This window comes from Lutra lutra, chromosome 6 (assembly GCF_902655055.1).
Source record: "Lutra lutra chromosome 6, mLutLut1.2, whole genome shotgun sequence".
NCBI lineage: Eukaryota > Metazoa > Chordata > Mammalia > Carnivora > Mustelidae > Lutra > Lutra lutra.
This window is the reverse complement of record NC_062283.1, coordinates 16,257,816-16,285,348: the sequence shown is the minus strand read 5'-3', so window position 1 is coordinate 16,285,348 and position 27,533 is coordinate 16,257,816. Positions and strand designations below refer to the sequence as shown.

Sequence of the window (27,533 nt, the reverse complement as noted above, 5' to 3'; positions counted from 1 at the left end):
CTTCTGAGATGGTCCTCAGCTGAAAAGACCCTCTTCATTCATGTCATACCAAACCCCCTCCTCACCCCATCATCCCATGACTGGTCCAGGCGGGGATAGAAAGGTCTAGTGCCCTTACTTGCATTCCAGACAACTCTCTCCATGCACGGAGCACCATGTGGTCAAAACCTGGGCCTTAACTCTGACTGTACTGCAGTCCAGCTCCCCTCCTGCCTTCCTTGTTGTTAGATATCCTGACAGCATCTCCCATAACCCCTGTACGCCAGTCTCCGTTTCTCCAGAGTCTGCTTCTCTTGACCTGTGATGTTGTTCCATCAAATTTTCCTTGTGGATAAATTCCCATTCTGTATGGGTGGTAAAATGGGCTTAACTGTGTCCCCCTCCATATCTGTACATTCAAGTCCTAACCCACAGTATCTCAGAATGGTCTTTGAGGAGTTGGATTGACTATAGCGTCTTTAAAAGAGCATTCATGAGGGCACCTGGGTGGCTCAGTGGGTTAAAGCCTCTGCCTTTGGCTCAGGTCATGATCCCAGGGTCCTGGGATCGAGCCCTGCATCAGGCTTTCCGCTCAGCGGGAAGCCTGCTTCTCTTCCTCTCTCTCTGCCTCCCTCTCTGCCTACTTGTGATCTCTGTCTGTTAAACAAATTAAAAAAAAAAATCTTAAAAAAAAAAGCGCATTCAGGAGGAGTCAAGATGGCGGAGAAGTAGCAGGCTGAGACTACTTCGGGTAGCGGGAGATCAGCTAAATAGCTTATCTAAAGATTGCAAACACCTACAAATCCAACGGGAGATTGAAGAGAAGAAGAACAGCAATTCCAGAAACAGAAAATCAACCACTTTCTGCAAGGTAGGACTGGCGGAGAAGTGAATCCAAAGCGACGGGAAGATAGACCGCGGGGGGAGGGGCCGGCTCCCGGCGAGCGGCGGAGCAACGGAGCAAAATCAGGACTTTTAAAAGTCTGTTCCGCTGAGGGACATCGCTCCAGAGGCTTAACTGGGGTGAAGCCCAGGTGGGGTAAGCGCGGCCTCAGGTCCCGCAGGGTCGCAGAAGGATCGGGGGTGTCTCAGTGTCGCAGAGCTTACCGGTATTAGAACGGGGAAGCCAGCTGCAGAGACAGAGCCGAGGAGTGACTCTCAGCTCAGGGTTGCCGTGAACCGGTCGCAGGCTCGGTCAGCTCGGAGCGCAGCCGTAGGCCAGGGTGACGGTAGTCATTTGGCGCTGTTCTCTGAGGGCGCACTGAGGAGTGGGGCCCCAGGCTCTCGGCTCCTCCGGGCCGGAGACCGGGAGGCCGCCATCTTCATTCCCGTCCTCCGGACTCTACGGAAAGCGCTCAGGGAACAAAAGCTCCCGAAAGCGAACCCGAGCGGATGACTCAGCGCGGCCCCGGGTAAGGGCGGTGCAACTCCGCCTGCGGCAAAGACGCTTGAGAATCACTACAACGGGCCCCTCCCCCAGAAGATCTACGGGAAACCCAGCCAGGACCAAGTTCACCTACCAAGGAGAACGGCGGAATTCCAGAGGAGAAGAAAGCAAAGCACGGAACTCATGGCTTTCTCCCCATGATTCTTTAGCCTTGCAGTTAATTTAATTTTTTTTTCTTTTTCAATTTTTTTTTCTTTTTCTCTTCTTCTGCTAAATTTTTTTAACTTTTACCGTTTTCTTTTTTTAACGTTTTTTAAATAGTTTATCTAATATATATATATTTTTTCCTCTTTTTATATTTTTTCTTTATCGGCTTTCTTTTTTTTAATAGTTTTTTTTTTTCTTTCTTTCTGAACCCCTTTTTATCCCCTTTCTCCCCCCTCACAATTCAGGATCTCTTCTGATTTGGCTAAAGCATATTTTCCTGGGGTTGTTGCGACCCTTTTAGTATTTTACTTGCTCCTTCATAAACTCTTATCTGGACAAAATGACAAGGCGGAAAAATTCACAACAAAAAAAAGAACAAGAGGCAATACCAAAGGCTAGGGACCTAATCAATACAGACATTGGTAATATGTCAGATATAGAGTTCAGAATGATGATTCTCAAGGTTCTAGCCGGGCTTGAAAAAGGCATGGAAGATATTAAAGCAACCCTCTCGGGAGATATAAAAGCCCTCTCTGGAGAAATAAAAGAACTAAAATCTAACCAAGTTGAAATAAAAAAAGCTATTAATGAGGTGCAATCAAAAATGGAGGCTCTCACTGCTAGGATAAATGAGGCAGAAGAAAGAATTAGCGATATAGAAGACCAAATGACAGAGAATAAAGAAGCTGAGCAAAAGAGGGACAAACAGCTACTGGACCACGAGGGGAGAATTCGAGAGATAAGTGACACCATAAGACGAAACAACATTAGAATAATTGGGATTCCAGAAGAAGAGGAAACAGAGAGGGGAGCAGAAGGTATATTGGAGAGAATTATTGGAGAGAATTTCCCCAATATGGCAAAGGGAACAAGCATCAAAATCCAGGAGGTTCAGAGAACCCCCCTCAAAATCAATAAGAATAGGTCTACACCCCGTCACCTAATAGTAAAATTGACAAGTCTTAGTGACAAAGAAAAGATCCTGAAAGCAGCCCGGGAAAAGAAGTCTGTAACGTACAATGGTAAAAATATTAGATTGGCAGCAGACTTATCCACAGAGACCTGGCAGGCCAGAAAGAGCTGGCATGATATATTCAGAGTACTAAATGAGAAAAACATGCAGCCAAGAATACTATATCCAGCTAGGCTATCATTGAAAATAGACGGAGAGATTAAAAGCTTCCAGGACAAACAAAAACTGAAAGAATTTGCAAACACCAAACCAGCTCTACAGGAAATATTGAAAGGGGTCCTCTAAGCAAAGAGAGACCCTCAAAGTAGTAGATCAGAAAGAAACAGAGACAATATACAATAACAGTCACCTTACAGGCAATACAATGGCACTAAATTCATATCTCTCAATACTTACCCTGAATGTTAATGGGCTAAATGCCCCAATCAAAAGACACAGGGTATCAGAATGGATAAAAAAACAAAACCCATCTTTATGTTGCCTACAAGAAACTCATCTTACACCCGAAGACACCGCCAGGTTTAAAGTGAGGGGGTGGAAAAGAATTTACCATGCTAATGGACATCAGAAGAAAGCAGGAGTGGCAATCCTTATATCAGATCAATTAGATTTTAAGCCAAAGATTATAATAAGAGATGAGGAAGGACACTATATCATACTCAAAGGAACTGTCCAACAAGAAGATCTAACAATTTTAAATATCTATGCCCCTAACGTGGGAGCAGCCAACTATATAAACCAATTAATAACAAAATCAAAGAAACACATCGACAAGAATACAATAATAGTAGGGGATTTTTAACACTCCCCTCACTGAAATGGACAGATCATCCAAGCAAAAGATCAACAAGGAAATCAAGGCCTTAAATGACACACTGGACCAGATGGACATCACAGATATATTCAGAACATTTCATCCCAAAGCAACAGAATACACATTCTTCTCTAGTGCACATGGAACATTCTCCAGAATAGATCACATTCTTGGTCCTAAATCAAGTCTCAACCGGTATCAAAAGATTGGGATCATTCCCTGCATATTTTCAGACCACAATGCTCTAAAGCTAGAACTCAATCACAAGAGGAAATTTGGAAAGAACCCAAATACATGGAGACTAAACAGCATCCTTCTAAAGAATGAATGGGTCAACCAGGAAATCAAAGAAGAATTGAAAAAATTTATGGAAACAAATGATAATGAAAACACAACGGTTCAGAATCTGTGGGATACAACAAAGGCAGTCCTGAGAGGAAAATATATAGCGGTACAAGCCTTTCTCAAGAAACAAGAAAGGTCTCAGGTACACAACCTAACCCTACACCTAAAGGAGCTGGAGAAAGAACAAGAAAGAAACCCTAAACCCAGCAGGAGAAGAGAAATCATAAAGATCAGAGCAGAAATCAATGAAATAGAAACCAAAAAAACAATAGAACAAATCAACGAAACTAGGAGCTGGTTCTTTGAAAGAATTAATAAGATTGATAAACCCCTGGCCAGACTTATCAAAAAGAAAAGAGAGAGGACCCAAATAAATAAAATCATGAATGAAAGAGGAGAGATCACAACGAACACCAAAGAAATACAGACAATTATAAGAACATACTATGAGCAACTCTACGCCAACAAATTTGACAATCTGGAAGAAATGGATGCATTCCTAGAGACATATAAACTACCACAACTGAACCAGGAAGAAATAGAAAGCCTGAACAGACCCATAACCAGTAAGGAGATTGAAACAGTCATCAAAAATCTCCAAACAAACAAAAGCCCAGGGCCAGACGGCTTCCCGGGGGAATTCTACCAAACATTTAAAGAAGAACTAATTCCTATTCTCCTGAAACTGTTCCAAAAAATAGCAATAGAAGGAAAACTTCCAAACTCATTTTATGAGGCCAGCATCACCTTGATCCCAAAACCAGACAAGGATCCCAACAAAAAAGAGAACTACAGACCAATATCCTTGATGAACACAGATGCAAAAATTCTCGCCAAAATACTAGCCAATAGGATTCAACAGTACGTTAAAAGGATTATTCACCACGACCAAGTGGGATTTATTCCAGGGCTGCAAGGCTGGTTCAACATCCGCAAATCAATCAATGTGATACAACACATTAATAAAAGAAAGAACAAGAACCATATGATACTCTCCATAGATGCTGAAAAAGCATTTGACAAAGTACAGCATCCCTTTCTGATCAAAACTCTTCAAAGTGTAGGGATAGACGGCACATACCTCAATATTATCAAAGCCATCTATGAAAAACCCACCGCAAATATCATTCTCAATGGAGAAAAACTGAAAGCTTTTCCGCTAAGGTCAGGAACACGGCAGGGATGTCCGTTATCACCACTGCTATTCAACATAGTACTAGAAGTCCTAGCCTCAGCAATCAGACAACAAAAGGAAATTAAAGGCATCCAAATCGGCAAAGAAGAAGTCAAACTATCACTCTTCGCAGATGATATGATACTATATGTGGAAAACCCAAAAGACTCCACTCCAAAACTGCTAGAACTTGTACAGGAATTCAGTAAAGTGTCAGGATATAAAATCAATGCACAGAAATCAGTTGCATTTCTCTACACCAACAACAAGACCGAAGAAAGAGAAATTAAGCAGTCCATCCCATTTACAATTGCACCCAAAACTATAAGATACCTAGGAATAAACCTAACCAAAGAGACTAAGAATCTATACTCAGAAAACTATAAAGTACTCATGAAAGAAATTGAGGAAGACACAAAGAAATGGAAAAATGTTCCATGCTCCTGGATTGGAAGAATAAATATTGTGAAAATGTCTATGCTACCTAAAGCAATCTACACATTTAATGCAATTCCTATCAAAGTAACATCCATTTTTTTCAAAGAAATGGAACAAATAATCCTAAAATTTATATGGAACCAGAAAAGACCTCGAATAGCCAAAGGAATATTGAAAAAGAAAGCCAAAGTTGGTGGCATCACAATTCCGGACTTCAAGCTCTATTACAAAGCTGTCATCATCAAGACAGCATGGTACTGGCACAAAAACAGACACATAGATCAATGGAACAGAACAGAGAGCCCAGAAATGGACCCTCAACTCTATGGTCAACTCATCTTCGACAAAGCAGGAAAGAATGTCCAATGGAACAAAGACAGCCTCTTCAATAAATGGTGTTGGGAAAATTGGACAGCCACATGCAGAAAAATGAAATTGGATCATTTCCTTACACCACACACGAAAATAGACTCAAAATGGATGAAGGATCTCAATGTGAGAAAGGAATCCATCAAAATCCTTGAGGAGAACACAGGCAGCAACCTCTTCGACGTCAGCCGCAGCAACATCTTCCTAGGAACATCACCAAAGGCAAGTGAAGCAAGGGTAAAAATGAACTTTTGGGATTTTATCAAGATCAAAAGCTTTTGCACAGCAAAGGAAACAGTTAAAAAAACCAAAAGACAACTGACAGAATGGGAGAAGATATTTGCAAATGACATATCAGATAAAGGGCTAGTGTCCAAAATCTATAAAGAACTTAGCAAACTCAACACCCAAAGAACAAATAATCCAATCAAGAAATGGGCAGAGGACATGAACAGACATTTCTGCAAAGAAGACATCCAGATGGCCCACAGACACATGAAAAAGTGCTCCATATCACTCGGCATCAGGGAAATACAAATCAAAACCACCATGAGTTATCACCTCACACCAGTCAGAATGGCTAAAATTAACAAGTCAGGAAATGACAGATGCTGGCGAGGATGCGGAGAAAGGGGAACCCTCCTACACTGTTGGTGGGAATGCAAGCTGGTGCAACCACTCTGGAAAACAGCATGGAGGTTCCTCAAAATGTTGAAAATAGAACTACCCTATGACCCTGCAATTGCACTGCTGGGTATTTACCCTAAAGATACAAACGTAGTGATCCGAAGGGGCACGTGCACCCGAATGTTTATAGCAGCAATGTCTACAATAGCCAAACTATGGAAAGAACCTAGATGTCCATCAACAGACGAATGGATAAAGAAGATGTGGTATATATACACAATGGAATACTATGCAGCCATCAAAAGAAATGAAATCTTGCCATTTGCGACGACGTGGATGGAACTAGAGGGTATCCTGCTTAGCGAAATAAGTCAATCGGAGAAAGACAACTATCATATGATCTCCCTGATATGAGGGAGAGGAGATGCAACATGGGGGGTTGAGGGGGTAGGAGAAGAGTAAATGAAACAAGATGGGATTGGGAGGGAGACAAACCATAAGTGACTCTTAATCTCACAAAACAAACTGAGGGTTGATGGGGGGAGGGGGTTGGGAGAGGGGGTGGGGTTATGGATATCGGGGAGGGTATGTGCTATGGTGAGTGTTGTGAAGTGTGTAAACCTGGCGATTCGCAGACCTGTACCCCTGGGGATAAAAATATATGTTTATAACGCTGTAAAAAAAAAAAAAGAAAGAAAGAAAGGATGAATCCCCAAGTTTTGTAGCAACATGGACGGGACTGGAAGAGATTATGCTGAGTGAAATAAGTCAAGCAGAGAGAGTCAATTATCATATGGTTTCACTTATTTGTGGATCATAACAAATAGCATGGAGGACAAGGGGAGATGGAGAGGAGAAGGGAGTTGAGGGAAATTGGAAGGGTAGGTGAACCATGAGAGACTATGGACTCTGAAAAACGATCTGAGAATTTTGAAGGGGTGGGGGGTGGGAGGTTGGGGGCACCAGGTGGTGGGTATTGTAGAGGGCACAGATTGCATGGAGCACTGGGTGTGGTGCAAAAATAATGAATACTGTTATGCTGAAAAAAATAAAAAAATTAAAAAAAAAAAAAAAGCGCATTCAGGGTAAAATGAGGTCATGTGGGTGGGCACTAATCCAGGATGACTGGTGTCCTTATAACAAGAAGAGATTAGGACACAGACACACATTGAGGGAAGACCATGTGAGGACACAGTAAGAAGGCAACCATCTGCAAGTCTCAGGGGAAACGGTACCTGCCGACACACCTTGATCTTGAACTTCCAGCCTCTAGAACTGTGAGAACGCAAATGCCCGTTAAGCCATCAGCCTGCAGTCTGTGTTATGGCCACCAGAGCAGACTAACCAAATCAGCTTCAGAGATACCCTTCGTTTCAGTCCCTTTTCTTTCATCCTTACTCTCAAGGAACAACCTGGAAATCTGAACAAGATAAATCATCTTTGAAGTATATGGAGGAGAGGTAATAATTCTCCATGCGAAAAGTTTTCATAGTCCCTAAAATAGGTCATATTCGCTTAAGGGCTGAGAAAAAGAACATGTGAATTCCTCCACTTCCTTGCATCTCCCTTTTTAGGACATCAAAAACCTATAGCAGGTGTAAATACACACTTCGATGACCACTTTGGACCTACAGTGAACCTGTATTTCATGGGAAAAAAAGGGCACAGTTTGCAAGCCCTGTCAGTCAACACATTTTGGCCATTCGTGAAGCAGGAGTCCAGCTGGATGTTTTTTCTTTAGATAAACCATCACAGACCATGTCCAGCTGTCAGCTTCCTGCCTTAGTATAAAGGGAAAGAGTGAGAAATGCCAAAGAAAAAGTTTTGCAATTTAAAAGCTTTTTTCCCCCCCAGGATTCTTGTTTTTCCAAGCCAGCCCCATCACCAGGGGTGCATTGGGAAATTACCGACCAGCTCTCTAAAACGGAACAACCCTGAACTGTCACCTGTCAGTTTCCGTGGTGTGAACAACCCCACCGTGGCCGCTGTTGAGTTACTCGTGTGAACTCACTGGGAAGGACTAGCACAGCAGCTCTAGGGAGCCGGAACCAGCTACCCAACACACCACTGGTTCCTACAGAATTGCAAAGGAAGGCTGCCTGCCGCCCAGCCTCTCTGCATCTCAAGATGCCCCCCCCCACCCCCGAGTATGCCCATGGGCTCTCCGCCTTCCCTCCACATTAGTGTTTGCACAGGTAGCTCAGGGCTTGCTTTCATTTGCTGAGTCGTTTGGTAAAGGGCTTGCTTTCAAGAGTATTGATATGCTTAGCACAGGTTTCCCCAAAGGATGTTTCTGGCCATGACCTCACAGCATCTCCATGGCGGCTCCCCAGCCCAGACAATCAGCACAGGCGGCTCAGGAGAGCAACCCAGTCTAGCCTGACCCAGATTCCTAAAGGCTCAATCTCTCCCCTTGGACTTTTCTTACGCTCTGCTTATCCCATCTTCCGCCTTGAGGGATTTCTTTGAGCTGTGTGGACTTTACGTCCCATGTGCTGTAGGACTCCGAATTTCACTGGAAGCCTCTCTCGAGCATTTAGAATGTGCCAAACACAACTGTGAGCAATTTGCATACTTCATCATCACAACGACCCCTGCAAAGAGGTTCTATTCTCACTCCATTTTATAGATGAAGAAACTGAGGCACTGAGAGGTTAAATAACTTGCTCAAGGTTCTACTACTTGTGAGTGGCAGGGCCGGGATTCAAATCAGGCAGCCCGGCTTCAGGTATGCATCTTTAAGCAGCACGTGGTGCCTCCCTCCCCCCGAGGGCAGTAGGGATGATCTCTAGAAACCACTGATGAATCGCTGCTCCTTTTCGTTGTTAGGTGATACTGATAATTGCCCAAATTTTCCATTCTATTTAGTCTAGTGTGAAGTTACATGCAAGTGTGTATGCATGTGTCTGTAATATTGACACAGAGTTCAATAATGAAAAAAAAAAAAAAAAGAAAAACCCAACCAGAAGTGTTAGAATTAATGATCCCAAGGACCCTTGGACTCTGGACATAGATGATTCTAAAGCAAATGAAAGATTTCAGGTGGTAGATGTCTAGTTTTCAGATCCAGAATACCAAAAGTTGAGAATCAGCGTGTAGTGGAAATGCCACAGTGCTAGTGTTCACTGCAGGGACTCAAATGAAATGAAATATTAGCTTGCATTCGAGAATGTTAAGTTTTTTGTTTCAGGGGTTTTTTTGGTTTGTTTTTGTTTTTTGCTTTGCTTTGTTTTTGTCTCAATTTAGTGAAACTGGCTGAGTAGTTCTGAATAAATGAGGAGAGACTATTTTTGGTTCAGTCTTCATTAAGAAATTAACACTCATGCTGCATGACTTGAGGAATCACAAGTAAATGTAATTTGCTTCAGTTTGAATTTGTACAGGATCCTCCCTTATCTGTGAAACATACATTCCAGGACCCCCAGGGATGCTGGGAAATGCAGGGAGTACTGCACTTGGTACATGCTATACTTTTTCCCATACGTACATGCCTGTGATAAAGCTTAATTTAAAAATTAACCACAAGAAGAGATAAACAACAGGAATCAAATAGAATGACTATAACAATATACTGTAATAAAAGTTATGTGAATGTGGTCTGTCTCGCTCCCAAATCCCATAGTGTCCCGTGCTCACCTTCTTGTGATGGCATGAGATGATCAGATGCCTATGTGAGATGCAGTGGGCTGAATGACGTAGGCATTGGGACATAGGGTTAGGTGACTTTGACCCTCTTGAAGACACTTAGAAGGAGGGTCATCTGTCCAAAATGGAGCTGACTGTGAGTGGCAGAAACTGTGTAGAGTGAAATCCTGGCTAAGGGGGATTAGTATCATTTGGGGTGGTTGAAGCTTCTAACATGTCCAATTCTGTGACAGATTTTTTTCATGGGATCTTGGGACTTGGAGGACTTTAAGGAAGTCATTATTTTAAAACACTGCAGTGATATGGCAATCTGGTTTTTAAAGACTTCCATGCAAATCATTTTATTTCTCATCAAAGTGTTTTAAAAAACATTTGTCATTTTACTTAACTTATAACCTTTCTCCCACAAATGAAATAGGGCCCTTTTTGGATTGACACGGGTGCCCTGTTGCTTTCTTATTTGTACTGATGGTTAGTTCCCCATGTGATATAAACAACAGATTGTGGATCTCAGCACATAGGGGAATTACCCTTTCTTTTTCTCCTTTTAAAAAAAGACTAGTTATTTGAGAGAAAGAGAGAGAGAAAGCAAGCATGGGGGAAGAGGTAGAAGAAGAGAATCTTAAGGAGACTCTGCTCTAAGCACGGAGCCCAGACACGGGGCTCGATCTCGCAACCCTGAGATCACGACATGAGCTGAAACCAAGAGTCAGGTGCTTATTAACTCCCTGGGCCACCAGGCGCCCCTTAACTGTTCTTAAGAGCACAAGTTACTTCATACGCATTTTCTCATTTCATCCTCAGGACAATCTTCCTATCTCCATTTTATAAATTCAGGGACAAAGATTAAAAAGAGTCAAATAAGTGGCTCGTAGTTACTCGACTCCTAAGCCTCAGTGACATAAATCCAGCTCTACCTGACGCCCCCAATGCTGCCACACCACCCATGCGGTCTGCTTCCATTACAGGTCAATTACAGATGCATTACACATCCCTTCTTTGACTTAGCTTCCACAAAACCTTTAGAAAGCCTTGGTTAGAGAAGACAATGGACCATTTTAACCCTAACCTCTACCTCAGGCCAAGCTGACTTTCTTGTGGAACAGCTGAATGGGAAGGGAACAGTTTAATACTGATGGGCAGATGGAGAAAGGAGGCACTGGAGAACTGGCTAACGTAACCTAGGGCATCAGCTTCTGAACAGTTATGTGAGTGTAACTTCCAGACTTGCTCGAGCACTAGTCGTACTAAGGGGAATATCCTTCCTTTATCCCGGAAGATTGCTTCCCCTGAGATTGAATGGATTTCCTGTGAACATCAGCGTATCCAGCGCAAAAGATTCCCCTACCAGAGCAAAATTCAGTGGTGGCCCAAAATCAGCCTTTTAAATCCAAATATTAGTTACAATCCTGAGTGCGGGTGGAATGCCATTTGGTTTATTGTTTCAAAGGAATTAGTCCGGATTGAGCTGGACAAAAGGGAAGTGGGTGAAATGTACGTTTTTCCCATCACGACTCACCGTTCCCCACATTTTCCCAGGTACTCCGCTCTGTGGCGCCAAGGAATGCTGGAGCTCTGGATCTTGAAAAAGATGACTCCCGTCTTAGTCGGCTGACCAGCTTCTTTCTTTTCATAACTCGTTTTAAAGAATACACGATCTTCTCAGGCCAGGGTGTGACATGCTGGAATTCACAGCTTCTTGAATCTGAAAAGACGTTTAAAATGTGAAAGTGGGTAAACGCTGACAGAGGCTGAGACGCTTTTTATCACTTAAGGACTGCATCGTAGCAGCTGGAAAAGCCGAATCCATAGTCCCATGAATGGAACCCGTCATTCATTCATTCATTCATCCATCCATCCATCCATTCATTCATTCAGTCACGCCCCCAAGGATAGCATTTACAGTACTCTCATTACACGTTTACCTGGAATTGCAAAGATGCAGAAAATATGATCCTGTTCTCAAAGACCCCACAGTCTAATAGGACAAACCAAAAAAATACAGTTCCGTGAAATGTTACAGGTCCTCTGATAGAACATGAAGTGGATCTGGTGAGGGTGCAGAAGGAAGGTGGTGTCTTAAGTGATGGGTAGATATTTGCCAGGTGTTTCTTACTGGGACAGAATGGCAGAAGTGAGTGATCCTTCGTTATCTAGAGTCTACAATTTCAGTCCTGCCATGGACGCTCATTGACTTGACTTGTTTTTCTTTTCTTTTTTTTTTTTAAAGATTTTATTTATTTATTTGACAGAGAGAGATCACAAGCAGGCAGAGAGGCAGGTAGAGAGAGAGGAGGAATCAGGCTCCCCGCTGAGCAGAGAGCCAGATGCGGGGCTCGATCCCAGGACCCTGAGATCATGACCCAAGCCGAAGGCAGCGGCTTAACCCACTGAGCCACCCAGGCGCCCCTTGACTTGTTTTTCTATGCTTCCACCCACTGCTTCATTACCCCTTTATATTATTGCTTTATCATTCTGAAACCACCAAATGTTCCTGATTCTACTCATCAATGGCTCGAGAAGGGCACTGCAGCTGTATGCTTCTCTTGTTTCCCTAAAATGAGAAAAACTGGTGCTTTGGCAATGTGGCTTTTAAACAGCTTAGATGCAAAGCCCAGAATTTTATTTTTTGGGGAGAAAAACCAGACTGGGCTCTTGGTTGGTTAGTAGAGGCCAGCTTTTCACTTCCCTTTCATGATCTCACAGCTATGAAGTTCAGTTCTGGGGTGTGTGTGTGTGTGTGTGCGTGCGCACGCGTGTGTGTATCCTTATGGACCATTGTTGAAATACATATTCTTAGAAAAATCCTGATATTTAAACCACATGGGCTGCACAGACATCTCTCTGAGAACCGGGAATCTGAATCTTTGTCAAAGGAAAGTGTTTTTCCTATCAAGAATGAGAAATCAAAACCAAATAGGTGTTTTAAAACGTGGAGCAGAAGAAGGATTGTGTCTGGCACATAGTAGAAGCTCAGCAAAGTGTGTAATGTATTTGCCCAGCTGCCCTTATGGGGAAGAGAAGTCTTCTTAGAACTGCTTTCCAAAGGGGGAAATTGGGAGTCGGTCTCCTTTTACTTCTGCTAGGATGGGAATAGCTTCCTGTAATTTTGGTTTGATAAACACAGTATTTAAAATCTTGGTTAAGATGGGGAGAAGGGAATTTTCCTCTGAAGCACTTGCAGTGGCTAGGCTAGAGGACACGGGCCCATGACTCATTTGCTCTGCCTGAACCCGTCCATGGTCACCCAAATATCTGGGCTGCAGATGGTGGAGAAAACTTCAGTGAGAGTTACTGTTTCCAGAATTCAGTCCATTTCCCCCTGAGGTATTCATGTCTTGAGGCATTTTAACTGCCCAAGGTGTCTGGGCTTTTATTAAAAGCAAGTCTTCTGAGCTGATTTGTCTATGGGGATCCCAAAAACAACAGCACTAGGAATGATAGATAGATAAATAGATAGATAGATAGATAGATAGGTTTCATTAATTCTTTTTTTAAATATTTTATTTATTTATTCATGAGAGACAGAGAGACAGAGGTAGAGGAAGAAGCAGTGTCCCCATGGAGCAGGGAGCCCAGTGCTGAACTTGATCCCAGGACTCTGGGATCATGACCTGAGCCGAAGCCAGACCCTTAACCTACTGAACCCCCCAGCGCCCCACATTAACTCTTCATTGTGATAGATAACACACATAGAAAAAACAAACGTGGAGCTGATCAGTTGTCATAAATTGCCTTCCAGATGTAGGCACAACATACTACCAGGACCCCAGAAGTTTTTCAACTGTCCTTCCAAAAACAACCCCTTTCTTTAAAACAGTACTGCCTTGAGTCCCATGCAGGGGACCCCATGTTGGGCCTTGTGCTTTTGGGCTTCTAAGATTTCCTCCACCGATATCCCTCTCTAAAGGGAGAGGAATCCTTGAGGCCAAGAGGCCATGTCTATCTAGAACCCATGTCTCCTTTTCTTTTTTTCCCTGAAGATTGTATTTATTTATTTGACAAGGAGAGACACAGTGAGAGAGGGAACACAAGCAGGGGGAGTGGGAGAGGGAGAAGCAGGCTTCCTGCAGAGCAGGCAGCCTGATGGGGGGCTCCATCCCAGAGCCCTGGGATCATGACCTGAGCCGAAGGCAGACGCTTAACAACTGAGCCATCCAGGTGCCCCCATGTCTCCCTTTCTAAACCATGCACCAAGTACCCTGACCTTGGAATTCCCTGTCCAGATGATTCTGAGTCCACTTCCAGACCTTTCCCGGCCTCTTCCTCAGGTCCACCCGCCCCAGGGGTGGTCCAGGGGCAGCTACTTGTACGAGGCTGTGGATGAACATGGACGCAAAGGCCCATGAGATATGGGATGGGGCTGAGAGTGGGAAGAGACAGTGGGAGTCTGGGGGCCCCTCCTCTTGTGCCGCATATTCCAGCGAGAATCTCTAAGCTGTCCAAGAACTCTAGGGTCCAAACTGGCCTTCCAGGTTGCCATGAAGATGCGTTTGTCGAGGCAAGAGGATAAAACATCTTTTATTTAATATAGCATTACTTTAATTTCCTGTAAAATATTTAGGCTGGGGTGCCTGGGTGGCTCAGTTGTTAAGCATCTGCTTTCGGCTCAGGTCATGATCCCAGGGTCCTGGGTTCAAGCCCCACATTGGGCTCCCTGCTTGTCAGGAAGCCTGCTTCTCCCTATTCCACTCCCTCTGCTCTCTGTGTCTCTCTCTGTCAAATAAACAAATAAGATCTTTAAAAATAAAATAAAATAAATAAAATAAAATATTTAGGCCTATGATTATGATATACAGTTCTCCATTTAAGCCCCGGAAATGTTAGGGGTGAACCTGCTTAAAGGCAACTACTCCATTATGGTAATCCCCTCCTTGCCTTGCTTTATACCCTACCCCTTACAGCTGCATTCATCTACGCTAGAGTCACTTTTCCCTGTTTTTGAACTCTGAGTCACAGAGTTTGTATTCTTTTAAGTTACGTTCCTCCAGCCAGGATTACGCTCGTGAAACTCATCTACGTTGTTGCCGACAACTATAGTCTGCAATTTTCTTTGCCGTATAGTATTCCATCGTGTTGCTATCTGTCCATTTCAATGCTGAGGGACAAGTGAATTGTTTCCAGGATGAGGCTTGTGAATGGTCCTGCTGGGGAGAACTTTGTCCATTTCTGTTCTCCATATACCCAAGAATGGAATTTGCTGGATGATAGATACGCATTTCTTCAACTTTCCTGGAAAATACCAAATTGTTTTCCAAAGCAGCTGTACTAATTTATATTCTCACCAGCATGGCATGAGACATCCCACGGCTCCTGACAATGGCTGGTATTTCTTTTCAGTTTAAACCATTCTGTGCTAGGAATATTCTAGTACGCTACTTTTTTTGTCTTCTTTTTCTCTTCGTGATTTGTGTCTGAAGATACTGAAGTGATTCTGGGAACTTAGAGTTTCAAATTGACTGACGTTAACATCAGTAGAAGTATATACTAATAGTAACATTATTATTTATGATAACATCTATAGTTCCCATTTGAAATATGGCAGCTAGGAGAAGATCTACAGTCTTGGTAGATTCACAATAGCAAAATCCAAAGCAATGGGGTTGGCCCATACAGCATTTTAAAATAACACTGATTAGCAGACTGACCTGGGGTGGGGGGGGCGGGGCTGTGACCCAACACACTAGCTATGCAGTTGGCATTGACCTTTTCCTTTCATAGAGGTATGCATGTCCCCAGAGCATGCACTGACAGTCATGGCAGCGCTGAGCACAGATGGCTGACTTGTCGGCTGGGGCCAGTCGGGGCCACCCTAGAGGCAGAAGATTAGCTGGGGAAGGCCATCAGCTTTCAGCTCATTAGCCTGCCATCTCTGATGGCACCTGTTTCTCTGGGAGGTGGCAATAGCCATGTGCTCTGGTCAACAGAAAGCAAGGGACAAGCACAAGCCTCTTCTGCAGAAACGAGCACAGCCTCCTCACTGCCCACCTTCTTCTTCGCCTACTCGGGTCCCTGAGCTTTCTCCCTTCACCTTCTTCTTGCTAATATCCTCAATCTCCATGCGCCTTGGTCCTTTTAATGCACCCTCCTAGACCAAGCCCAGCTCTGAATGCGCTCCACGGTTTACTTTCTCTACATCAATCTCCCAGCTGTGGAGCATTGCTGGAAAACCCACACACCCTGCAGACGGTCCCACTCTATACTTATGGCCACCAAAGCCATCTGGGCTCTTGTTACGGTCAGGCAGCCCCTCTCTGTTTCCCTGGTTCGCTCAGCCTCCCATTTTCCTGTCTAATGACAGATCCTCTCCTGGAAGGATGCAATGGTGTCTACTCTAGACACGACTGGCTGTTGTTCGTTATGCGCAGACTATCTCCACTGTCCTCAAGTCCCTGGTTTTAGTACCAGCCCCTCTACTGAGCCCTACTTCCCAACTCTACCATCAGCTTCAATGGGCAGTCTCTCCTCCTGCTTCTCGAAGAAAGCTAGAGCTGCCTCACGTGGACTCCCTCGACTTCCCTCCTCATCTGTGGATTCATTTAGCATCTAGACTCCTCCCTTTCTCCTTCCTGCCTCCTTGTAACAATAAAGGAAGCGTCTTCTCTTGTGCCCAAGTGTATCCCTCGACCTGGCCTCAATGCCTTACTCAGGGACATCTCTCGATATTCCGCTCCTCTTTTTCTCTCCTCACTTCCTCCCTGGAGTTGTCGAATAGGCTCAAATCTCTCCCTTAAGAACCAACCTTCCTTAGCTTGGCCAGGAACCTCATCCAAGCAGGGCAAGAAGCAGCGCTAGGGGTTGGGATGTGTTCCCGCCCCCTCCAAGTTCCTACGTTGAAGTCCTAGCTTCCCTTATTTCAGAAAGTGACCTTATTTGGAAATAGGGTCCCTGAAGGCATAATCAGTTAAAATGAAGTCATACTCTCTCTGGATCTCCCTTTCTTCATTTGGGACACAGGAGTCATTGGATGGCCATTTTTTGGGTGGGCAATTCCAAAATCTGTGGGAGCAGAGATGGCAGATGGGAGAGGGAAGTTAGAAGCTGGGGGGTGGGTAGAGGGTAGGGGGTAGGGGTTCTGAGAGCCGCACCTCTCCTTTGACCACAACAGTTCCAGTTTTAAAAGCTTTACAGTTTGGAACTCTTGGTAATATTTGGCTGAAAAAAAGTGTTTCACTGTTTAAAAAATAAAATACAAAATTTAAGTCTCCTGGCTTGGGTGATATCTCAGATCCTTTCTAACCTCGATAGATATGATTATAAGATTTTGCCAGTGGAAGTGTATGGGTTTGATGAACATATTGCAGATTTTTCTCAAAAAAAACCTCAACTTAATAAATTTTTCTTTCCTGCGAAGGAGAATTTGATAAAAGATGGACTAAAGCAATTTAATTTTTGAGCCTTTTAAAGACGTTCATATAAAACATTCCCATATTAGAAAAGCAATTTTTCCTGGGGCATGATACATTGGAATTTGGGGTTTAGAAATATGCTTGCTGTCTACCCGGGGCTCTGAGACCTTGTGCGAGTATTTGGACATGAACGGGAACTTCTGATGATGAGCTCTTGTGGAGAATCACTGTGGCTGCTCTGTCTTTGTTTCCACGGGACCTTGATCAGTGCCTGGTACACAGTAGGGCTCAATGAGTCCTTACTGAATGAGGCTCCCTGAAGGTCTGTGAGAATTCTCGGTGAGGAAAGAAATAGAACTTCTTTCTAAGGGAAAGGATGAGTGGGGTAGAATCCACAAACACAGATTAAGAGGGGGGCCTGTGTTCTTGAGCGAGGTATGGGTAAAATGGCACTGTTTCTGCCTGTGGGACAGTTGTCTGTGGATGGGATAAGCACAGTGGAAGATGGTAGCTCTATGACCTCCTCAGAAGAATCTGTCTAGGTTCCTGGTTACCTGGCAAATCCTTTCATTTCCTACCCAGAGACTTAGTGGACCACTGAGCCTACATTTTTCTTACTTCTCTCTGGATATTTCTCTAGTTGGTATCTGATCCTTATTTTTAAGGACCCCTAATGGGAAAGAATCTGGGTAGCTAGTAGGATAAACTAGGTTTTCCAACCTCTTCTGTCTCCCAGTCTGCCATGTGCCCCTGGCCATGTTCGTGGCTGGAAGTGCCCTGGAAATCAGGGGGCTTGGGTCCTAGTCTCAGGTGTGTGACTTTGGGCAGCTCAGCCATTTCTCGTTCCCAGTTTCATCCTGTGGAAGATGAAGGGTCAGACAAAATTGTCTCCTCAATTCCATATCTGATACAGGTTATCACCTGGATATATAATTGGTGGGACAGTGGGAAAGGCATTATTGACCAAAAATAGTGTCTTTCTTTCTCTGTCTCTGTCTTTCAGTCTGTCTCTGACCCTGTCATCCTACACGATGTTTCCACTTTGCTGTATCTTTGAGATAAGGCCTTGGAGGGGATGCTGACATCACAGTGCTATTTAAAATGCCTAGAAGCTAAGCGTTTAACAGTTGTGAACATCAGAGCTGTTACAATTTCCACACCTGGGGTGTGTCCTGAGGGAATAAAGCCTAACCTGGATCGGATTTATGGTCAAAGATGTCAGAAAGACCCTCATCAGGGTCTCCCCAGAGGAGGAGACCAGGAGAAGGAGGAGCAGAACAGGAGCTAAAGCCAGCTGGGTACCCTGATGTGTCCTCCTATGCGTGATTCTAGGCCTGGGACCACCGCACTCAGCAGCGCGCACTGACGGCCAGCTGTCTAGCCGATGGCCCCTGGAACAGAGGCCTCGTGAAACTGCACACTTACTAAGTTGTCTTCCTTGAGGGGGGCCTGGGTGGCTCTGTGGCTCAGTGGCTCAGTGCCTCTGCCTTCGGCTCAGGTCATGATCTCATGGTCCTGGGATCGAGCCCCACATTGGGCTCTCTGCTCAGTGGGGAGCCTGCTTCCCCCCCTTACTCTGCCTGCTGCTCTGCCTACTTGTGATCTCTCTGTGCGTCAAATAAATAAGTAAAAATCTGTAAAAAAACAAAACAAAACAAAACAAAACAAAAAACCCAAAACCCAAGTTGTCTTCCTTGGGAATTGTATTTCCCTGGGCTGTGGAGGCTTGCTAAGATGTTGGTTGCCAGCCGATGGAGGCCTTCTATCTCACTGGGATTCTCACAGTTTATTTTGGTAGGTAACTGAGACAGAAAGACAGAGTTAATTAAACTCTTCATAAAACAGTCCATCAGCCACCTGCTTGCAGAGCGAAAAGTCAAATTCTTCACTGTGCTTTGGCAGAAGGACTGTGTCCTTCAGCCTCCCCTTGGGCCCCATTCAGGATTCTAACCAGGTTACCTGGTTAGAAAAAAACTTCTTTTTCGTTACGGTATATATTTTTTCCATTTGTGTAAAAGCAGTAAATACATACCAGTGATCTCGTCAGGCCATGCCAAAGAAGAATTTGTAGGGGATTTAATACCCTAATGCATCAGGCACACTTGAATTTGGCTAAACAAATTGGGTGGTTTGGCTCAGTAGAAGCAGTTGATATGTTGTCGGGGTATAACTTTTCAAGCTACCTTGGTTCTTTCAGAATGATCCCTGGAAGGGACTGGCTTTTAAGTGAGCTGGAAATTCTCAGGTATGTTTTAGAGATCTACAGAACAAGCCTTCCCTTTGTTGGAAATGGGTAAGACTCAGTAAAGAGAGTGAGATGGGCAGGGCTGTCTGTTCATCCAAGGGCACGTGCAAACGTGCACCCTGGGGGCATAGCAACAAAGTCATCGCTGTTTTAGGATTTTCTGCAAGCATCAAGATATTCCAAATGACCGCCCAAACCCTGACCAAGAAAAAGGGCATGCCAATAACCACGGAATAAGCCCGGGTGGAAGTGAGAGTTGTAAGTCCTTAAAACCCTTCTGCGCTTAGGTAATGTCTTGCTGAACTCATGGCCCTCCTTCTTTTCCTGGTCTTTGCCAGCAAATTTTCAGGAATCTCTTAGCAGAAGAGAGGACATTGTTTGCTGCACCTTCCACTCCCGTGGAGTTCTTGGACACTGACTGTTTACAGGGACTCTCAAGGGCCTTCGTTCCCCATCTGGTATTCATTTTTATTTCTTCTTCTTTACTAGGCTCTGACTCATCTCCATCCAACCTTCAGGTTTCCTGAAGGTGGGCTTCCCCAGACATGGCGCCCCACCCAGCTCACGCAACTTGCCACAAGGAATGAACAGTCTCTGTCCCCAGTCTCGGGGAACGGGACAGTGATTTATTCAATCATCCAGGTCAGAAATGGAGACGTTTTCTCAGCGCTTCATTTATTCTCACTGCTGACATCTCACTGGGGATGGGGTCTTGTCCTTCTGAGCTTCTCAGCTCTCCTATTCCCTTTCCCCCCAATCTGGCCACATCTCAGTTGCCCCCATCTTAACTCATTGTCTCACCGCTGGACCAGTGACATTTTCATCCCACTTTATCCTCAAGGCAACGGGGAAGACTTTGGAAGGTATTGACTGGGAAGCAACTCGATCACATTTCTTCGTCACAAAAATCACACTGAATCTCATGGATGAATTGGAAAGGTGGGTGGCAAGGAGGGGCCGAGAATCCGTCACAAAGCTGGGCCAGGATCCAGATGAGAAATGAGAGGGTCTGGATTAAGCCCATGACAGAAACGATGAAGACGAGAGCAAGGGGCCACTTAGCAAGTCGGTGGGTAAAGTACAGTATCTGATTGGAACTACAAGGTGAAGGAGAGGAAATGTTTATAATAAATGTCCCGCAGATAGAAGAAGAGATTGGTTGGATGATAGGACCGTTCTGAGAAAGACAAAATTAAGAATTAAGCTGGTGAGAAAATGATGAATTTAATGTGACGTGTTAGGTTCCAGTTTCAGGTGGGGAATGTCATGCGGGGAGGAAATCTGTAAGCAATTATGTATTTAGTTGATGCTTGAACAACACGGGTTTTAACTGCACAGTTTCACTTATAGCAATTTTTTTAAAGATGTATTTATTTATTTGAGAGAGAGAGAAAGTATGCGTGAATGGAGCAAGGGGCAGAGGGAGAGAGAGAAAAATCTCAAGCAGATTCCACGCTGAGCACAGAGCCTGCCAAGGGGCTCGATCCCAAGACCCTGAGATCATGACCTGAGCCAAAATCACCAGCTGGCTGCTTAACCGACTGAATCATCCAGGTACCTCCTCCTTATGTGTGGATTTTTTCAATAAATATGGTACAGTACTTCAGACCTTAGGACTTGCCCATTTCTCTCTCTCTCTCTCTCTCTATATATATATATATATGCTACTTCCTTATAATAAATCATACACACACACGCACGTGCACACACACGCACACACACACACACACATTCATGCTATTACTTCTGTTTCTATGGAAGACCCAGACGCTGACTAATACAGCACAGGGTGAAAGAGAAAAAAATTGGAAGGAAGGAAGGGAGAGTGAAAGAAAAGTGTGTGATGAACAAGTCCACGAGAGCCTACGTGCTTTGAAAATGTAGGGAGAGGGCGGGTGACCGTCTGACTGTCTGTCATGTCTGATGGCATCAATGACTCATCAAGATTATGCAACTAGAATTAGCCTTCAGAATCTGCTGTCTTGGAGGTTTTGTCTCATAAATGCTGGACTTCCTAGCTTGGCTTGTTTTCTTGTTACTTAGGAGCCGTTGCTAGCATAAGGTCATACTTAGAAAACTGAACCCTCAGTAAGATTACTCAGAGACTTGGCTGCTTTCTCCCTGGCCATTTTATCTTTAGATTGAAAAAAGAAACTGTTCACTTTTCTTAACCGACATTACACATCACTTTGAAATATGTCTTATAGGCCAGCCCTGAAATCTGGTGATTTTTTTTTTTATACTTGTGAAAAAGAAGCTTTTGTTTTAAAAATAAAAAAATAAAAAAAATTTTTTTTTGTTTGTTTTACTCTAAAGACCTTCTTTGATAACCCAGTTTTTAGGAAACTGTTTGAGGAATAGAAGCTGTGGCAGAGGTGAGAATTTGCCCAGCTCATACCCAGTTTAGTCACCGACCCAGTGACAGGATAGCCTCAGAAACCACTGAGGTGATTTAAATGAGAGACGTATTGGGCATGTAGAATTTATTTTGTTTTATTTAAAGAGGCAGTAATAAGCTCTTTTATCTGTGGTTATAGCAGGGGCCATCTGAAACATCTCCCCAGCTCTGAAAGATGGCCCTAGGTGTCCCGCTCACCGAGAGCGGTAGGTTCCAGATTTCAGTTTGGACAACACAGTCATGCCTTCTAAGTTCACGGCTGCCTGGAGCAGGGATGAACACCTGACCGGAGTTTGGACTCAAAGTCTTTCACACACACACACACACACACTGAGTCACTCTTCTCACTGCTTCTGGCTTTCCCTCTGCCCCTCTCCCCACTCATCCTCGCTCACTCTCTCTCTCTCTCTCTCAAATAAATAAATAAACATTTAAAAAAAAAACCCTCAAGTTTAAGAATTTCGATGGTAACAGTCGCGGACAGTGAAGCGGGGAAGTCAGTGCTCTTACTAAGAACCACTCATACTCTCACCCCTCCCTCATCCCAGGAAAGCCTCAGCAGCTGGTGACGACGGTGACCGCCACACGCTTTTGTTGGTGGAGTGTGGTTAGCGCCGTGCTTACGACGGGCAATTTGTCTGAATCTGTCAGGATGACACAGGCCTATATCTACTCCCAACAATGCCATTTGTAGGAATTTATGCTCCAGGTATGCTTGTACTGAAAAATGGATACAGATAATCCTTGCACAGTTGCAGAAAGACCTAGCACAAAGGTACTTGGTAACGCATTGTTGGTAAGAGCAAAATATCAGAAACAACCTAAATTGGTGTTGATGTAGAATTGGTTAAGTAAATTATGTGAACCTACACAATTGGGCTATTTGACATAAGAAAACGAATACGGTGTTCATGTAGGGAAAGAGCTCTAAAATATGACGGTAAGTGAACAAAGCAAGGTGCTGACCAGTAGGTTTCACAGGTTATCATTTGGGGGGTGATGATTTCTCTTCAGATTTGCCCACGTGTGTACACATTGAAAAAAAAAAACGTGGAAAGAGAAGGAATAAGTTAATGCTGGTGGTTTACTTGTGCGTATGATTGTGTGTTTGGCAGGGGTGCGGGGAAGCGGGCAGCTTAGATAGGAGATGGGAGTTGGAAGAGCACGTTAAGTGCATACTTCTTATGAGTTTTTTTTTTTTTAAGATTTTATTTACTTACTTGACAGACAGAGATCACAAGTAGGCAGAGAGGCAGGCAGAGAGAGAGGGGGAAGCAGGCTCCCCGCTGAGCAGAGAGCCCGATGCAGGGCTCGATCCTAGGACCCTGAGATCATGACCTGAACTGCAGGCAGAGGCTTAACCCACTGAGCCACCCAGGCGCCCCCTTATAAGGTTTTAAAACGGTGCTATCCTATGTTTTGTCAACTATCCAAAAGAAAGATAGAGGAGGAGGAGGAAGAAAGAGAGGACGAGAAGGAGGTGAAGGGAGAGAAGGAAGACAGTCCCTGGCTGTCAACAGAGACAAACTTTTATATGCATCAGACTCTCAGCTGGTTATTCTAACTTTGTAAAGAATATATTTGGAACTGTATTCTCTTGAGGAAAAACAAACAAACAAACAAACAAAACCAAAAAACCAACCCACTGACACTTAGGGGCAAGGCCCGGCTGTGGTCATAACATGGTTTTCTCCCTCATCATTCCCTATTATCCCCCAAGGTCAGGAATCATGGCAGACCGAGAATCTCCACCATTTCTAGCTACATCCACCTTAAACAACAGCTTTTCCATGGACGAATGAGAGGAACTCGAAACTCTGTGGAACATGATTGGAATGAGCCTGGAAGTTTCTTCCCTGTGGATAAAGTCTACTCTTCCTCCATGTTCGGCCATGGAGAACAGGCTTAAAATATCACTGTGTCTGAGAGAGAAAGAGAAAACAGTGATTCAAAACACACCCTAAGGTATAGAAACCTTAAACTGCTCTTTCCTTTAAAATAGATGTTCGTAAGAGAGTGGGTTTCTCAGCCTCAGTACGCATGATGGGGCCTGGAGAAAACAGTGTACAGGGTAATTTGGGACTGCCCCAGGTAGTATTGGCAGATAACATTTAGGACATCTAGTTATATTTGAATTTCAGATAAATTATAAATAATTTGTATGCCAAAAATATATACTACACACTATGCTCAGAATTATTCATTGGTCACATGACATTCAACCTTAACTGGGTGTCTTGTGTTTTTATTTTGCTAAATCCTTCAAGATGGGCCCTGGGGACTGGCCTGCAGGAGTGGAAGCTCTGGCCTCCAAGGTTCAATGAACAGATGGAAAAGGCTTGTTTGTCCTTGTCATCTTAAGGAAATGATAAGCAAACACCCCCTCCTCCAAGAGCCAGTAAGATGCTCCTGACTCCCGGTTCCAAACATGGTGCCCGCCTCAGATTTTGTCTGCCATGTCTGGTACTAACAGAAAGATATCATTCAGTCCTACACGGCTGCCCCATGTCCCACAGATGAGACACTAGTGCCTTCTTCACTACAGACAAGAGACCTGTATTGTTCTGTCATCAGAAGGACCTTGGCTTCATGTTTTTAACAGAAAATATGGATTAGTGCTGATCTTCCAAATTTTCCCGTCTGGCCTGCCTGCTCTCATGACTCACAACTACAGAGTGACCGTGTATTAAGCTGAGTGAAGAAAGCTTCTAAGAGCCGTGTATGTTCTAGGCAGCCCCTTCCAGGTGTCAGGGTTAGCCTGGAAGGTGGCGGTCGCTCAGTGAGCATGAAGTGAGGACAAAGGGGAGAGGATCCTCATGACACTGCAGAGACCATCTTTCCGGGGATGAGGTGGCAGGCTCAGGTGCTAAGCCCCTGACAGAGAAAGAGAGTGAGCCTCTTTTCAAAGGTAAGTCAGCTTTTAATCTGCCCTTCATGGACCTGGGGCGCAGATCATACTCATGGAATACTGCTCAGGTTCCTTCCCTGTCAAAGAGGAAAGCCTTGCCATGGAAAGACCATTGCAATGTTGGCCCTGGGGTTACATGTGGTCTCCATGGGCAGCCAGCTCTGATTACAGCACACACAATGACTGATGACACAGTGACGGAAAACGCCATTTCCCAGCACCCCACATCTCAAGGACAAAGGGTGTGTACACTCCACCAAGGGCAAACTGTCTTCTCTGAACCTTGCTCCTCCCGGGTACGAGCTCTTGGTGAGCTGACTGTCTGTCTTCTGAATCATCTGTAGATTGGAGGCACATTGCAAATAGGGTTTGGCTTTCTGGAAGAGCTGGGCTCATGGGAGCACAATTAAAGACAACAGGGTGCCTGAATCAGGGCCACCGTGAAGGAATGGACTCTGGCTCTTTCCCGAAGCTGCAACGCACTAGAGAAAAGCCAAAGGTAGCAGCAGCAAGGGTTTGAGCAGAGACGGGCGACCACTGAAGCCATGACTCAGAGGCACTGACTTCTCCATGTCTGCTGTGGGGGCATGGCTGGGTAGGTTGCATCACAGAGACTGATTTTAAAGTACCATGAACCCAGCTGAGGTTTGTAGAGCAGACATACAATTGCTTGCAAACAAATGGTTGACACAATGAGCCGCGTTTTATGTTTCTCTGCAGGTTTTCTTTGGGTCTCTCCGGGGAGCTGGGAGAAATTCAAGTCTGAAACTCTAACCTGCATCTCCAGTCCCCCCACCGTCCCCCCCCCCACACTAGATCTGAACCTCAGGAGATCTACTGGGATATTTGCTGAATTCTAATGGGAACAGAGCCCTCCGCATGTTTTTCTTCTTAGGGTTTGCTCTCTTTTTTTTTTTTTTCCTGGAAACACATCATAATGAGATGTCTTGCACCCTGTGTTTTCCCGGACTGTTTGAAAGCTGAAGTATGCAGACACCCAACTTTGGGGCTGATCCGGGTTTTTCATGATCTAGCCGGGGTAGGCAAAGCTTCCAGGGAAGACCAGGAAGTTAGACCACCTGCATTAGAATCACTCGAAACCCCTGTTCAAAATCCTGATTCTTGGGACCTTTTCTAGAACTATCTACTGAGTCTGTATGGGGGAGACCTGGGAACCTGCATTGTTCACAGCTTCTCCCTGCACCATCCTCCCACCCTATTCCAGGTGATTCCTGTGTGCACTAAAGTTAGAAGGCATGGGTAGAAGTGAAGTGGTCTTAGATTAGCCGCCAAAGAGCTGGAGTTCAAATCCGTTTACTACTGGGATGGTTTTGGAGAAGGTACTTACTAACTGCCAGCCTCATTTCCCATCTGTAAAAATGGATATGTTATCTTACAAGAGTTATATATTTTTCTCTTTGAGAGTTAAATGACATAAGCCATAGGACAAGGCTGGCAAATACTGAGCTCTTGCTAGATATTAGTGCAGTGCACCCTAGGAGAGAGAAGAAGGATGGTGAGCTCAAGCAATCTTTGCAGACCTTGAGATGGATATGTTTTGCAGCAATTTTTAGAGGCTCTTGTAACTCCTTTTGGCTGGAAACAGAATAAGGAGACTTACCCACTAAGTGGCTTTACTACCTGCGAAAGCCCTTCTCACATACCCAGGACTGGGGGATATCGTGCTATCAGGAAGACAAGGTGACACATAAGACACTTTCAGGAAAACAGCTACAGTCTAATATAAAAGTCGAATAAGTCAGCTAAGAGCAGAGGGTGAAAGTCCTGTCTTTATAGGAGTGTTGCTCAGTGGGGGCCACGTGCTCTAAAGCACTGACTCACCAAGGACAGTTATGTTCCCCGGGAGATACTGGCCAATGTCTGCAGACATTTTTGATCGTCACGACTGGGAGAAACTGCTCGTTTCCGGGTGGCAGAGGCCAGGGATGTTGCTAATCCTTTCACGGTGCATAGGACAGTTTCTCACACAGAGAATGATCTAGCTCAAAATGTGAATAGTGCCCCAGTTTAAAAATCCTGCTTAGTTAATGCAGAAGACTGAGTCACGGGTGATAGAAGGAGGCCTCCAGGCAGTTAAACACCTCCCAAGTGATAGCCTCTTGCTGTTGTCTTGCAAAGTCTTACGGATGTACGTACGACAGGACCCAGTGTCCTGCAAGCTGGGGGGTCACCATTAACCACTTCCCGTGTCTCATGGGCAACAGAGCCTGTTTCCTACTCCTTTCCACAATGGAATGATTGGGGAAAGCATTCCTAGAGCTTTGGAGAAGGAGAAGATGTTGCTGTCTACAGGAGACGGGGGAAGCTGCCTCCTTCCTGGCAATTTTCTCATTCCTTATCAGGAGGGTAGAGCAGTGAGAAGCCACTGGGCGGCCATGCTGTCCGACAGGGTTTGCCCCTGTAAGCAGCCCAGTGTGGGTCCATGAGAAGCACGTCCCAGGCTTAGAGGGATGTCATGGGGGCACTCAGCATTCAGGGATGCCATCAGATACAAATGGCCATTTGTTTACGCTCATGCTTTGCCTGTATCTTGCTCCCCTTTGTGATCCTTGGCATCGTCCCATGGACATCTCCTTCTGCTTCCCATTTGGTGTCTTGGTTAACCAGCTCTCTGGCTTTATCCCTTCCCCACCCGCCATTTAACTCTCTGTCTC

At 44.6% G+C, this 27,533-nt stretch overlaps 1 protein-coding gene across 1 annotated transcript in view; it reads right to left on the bottom strand.

Annotated features, from left to right (window-relative positions):
- The window catches only part of NEDD9 (neural precursor cell expressed, developmentally down-regulated 9), a 195,899-nt gene that overhangs the window by 111,441 nt on the left and 56,925 nt on the right, over positions 1–27,533 (bottom strand). Inside the window, exon 2 of the mRNA XM_047731935.1 lies at positions 11,478–11,663. Within this exon, the coding sequence (XP_047587891.1) occupies positions 11,478–11,489 (12 nt within the window). The 5' untranslated portion in view covers positions 11,490–11,663. The remainder of the gene's footprint in view (positions 1–11,477; positions 11,664–27,533) is intronic.